This window comes from Halyomorpha halys, unplaced genomic scaffold, assembly GCF_000696795.3.
Source record: "Halyomorpha halys isolate HHAL.00 unplaced genomic scaffold, Hhal_1.1 Scaffold265.1, whole genome shotgun sequence".
NCBI classification, from domain to species: Eukaryota; Metazoa; Arthropoda; class Insecta; order Hemiptera; family Pentatomidae; genus Halyomorpha; species Halyomorpha halys.
In genome coordinates, this window is record NW_027107765.1 from 1,069,439 (window position 1) to 1,071,174 (window position 1,736).

Consider the following 1,736-nt stretch of genomic DNA (forward strand, 5'->3'; position numbering starts at 1 on the left):
TAGTACTATATACGCTCACTGTGTTAGTACTATATACGCTCACTGTGCTAGTGCTATATACGCTCACTGTGTTAGTACTATATAAATATTAAATTGAAACAATTGAGATCGATTAACATATCAAAGTGTGGTACAAAAGTCAAAATTGAAGTTGAGTTTAGCACCTCCAGAAACCCTTAAACAAAAAATTCTCAAAAATCAAAAAAATACAAATATAATATAGAAAAACTTCTAGACTACTCAACCAATCTACAGCGAATTTGGCAGTGGCTTAGTGCTCTCTATAAACTGATTAACTGATCTCTTCATTTGAAATATTTCGCCCATGATGTAGGCTGAAAGAGGACACATTCAGCTTTGGAAGGGTTCTATTAAGTTAGGAGTTGGATAAAATACAGAGGAGTTATGAACCATTATATGAACAATGGCCACTGGAAGAAATAAGAAAATCTTCCAAATAAATCAAGTTGAAAAATCCTCATTTTAAATTTTTTTTTTTAAATGCTGTTTGGTAGTTTAAGACGATACTAAAACGGATATGCTCTAAAAAAAAATTGCTGACCTTCCTTTACTCTGAGCGGCATTATGTTTTTATAATTTTTCGAAAATATAAAATAACCTAATAGAATCAGTAATATTTTTTTCTTATATTTCGGGAAAAGGCTAATCCATCTTTTTTTCTACTCTAGAATTCGGGAATTTATCATTAAATCTTTCCATGGGGAAAGGGAGCATTTTAAAAAAAACTGCACCTAAATCGGTCCACTAATTCAAAAGTTTATTCTGGACAAAGATTCGACCAATTTTATATATTTAGATTTTTATGTCATAATTTATTGAGATTCACAGCTGTATAAACTAAAAAATACGATATATTTACCATACAGGGGACTGAAATATATATTTTATCCCATACAAGGGAAACGGCTGAAATGTATATTTTACCCCACACAAGAGACTTGGCTGAAATATATATTTAGAAGAAAAATGGTTATTAAAATAAATTACTTATTAATATATTAAGTTAATGAATGCTTTGTATAAGAAAACTAAGTAGAGATAGGCATTTCTTCAATACGTCTGCATTATAGAAATGCCTGTCTCTGCTCGTATTTTTCTTGTATTATTAATTTCTATCCATTAATTTATGATATATTGTTTAAAGCCTTAGCATATTTATTATATTTGAATTGTCATCACTAGGTACAATTTCGAATTGAATGAAGAACCGATAGAAGAAGAACCAAGAAGAAATGTGAAGCAATACCAAAAAGGAGAAAGAAAGCAGTGTTTGTTAAGGTGAGGTGAGGTAAAGAGTAATTTGTTGTGTAAGAATATTTAAAGAGCCCTACTGGCAACTGGTCGGCAATCTGTTCTCTTGTTGAGGCTGCACAACGTCCCTTTGGAGCTGGGTAGTTGATGTTGCATGTTGGAGGTATACCAGGCTGGTCTGATCTTACCTCAACATAACGTGCGGGGATCCTCTCTAGACCCTTTATGTTCATTCAACAATAATCGATCTTATGAATGTAAAATATACCGGAGAGTGAAACAGCCTAGTTTTAGACTTCAGCCGTCTTGAGTTTAGCTCAGAGGCCCTCGTGTATTAAGGATTCAAATTAAGACAGGCTCACAAAATGTTTCATTAACATCAAATTAGTGAGATTTGCCACGGTTTTGATATATATATATATATATATATAAGTTAAGTATTGGCGAAAGCAAAATGTCAAAAA

General features: G+C 32.0%; 1 protein-coding gene across 4 annotated transcripts in view; it reads left to right on the plus strand.

Annotated features, from left to right (window-relative positions):
- The window catches only part of LOC106680482 (DNA ligase 1), a 37,108-nt gene that overhangs the window by 15,864 nt on the left and 19,508 nt on the right, over positions 1 to 1,736 (plus strand). For all 4 annotated transcript variants that reach the window (XM_067046094.1, XM_067046095.1, XM_014420223.3 and 1 more), the window contains one exon: positions 1,204 to 1,299. In XM_067046094.1, the coding sequence (XP_066902195.1) occupies positions 1,204 to 1,299 (96 nt within the window). The remainder of the gene's footprint in view (positions 1 to 1,203; positions 1,300 to 1,736) is intronic.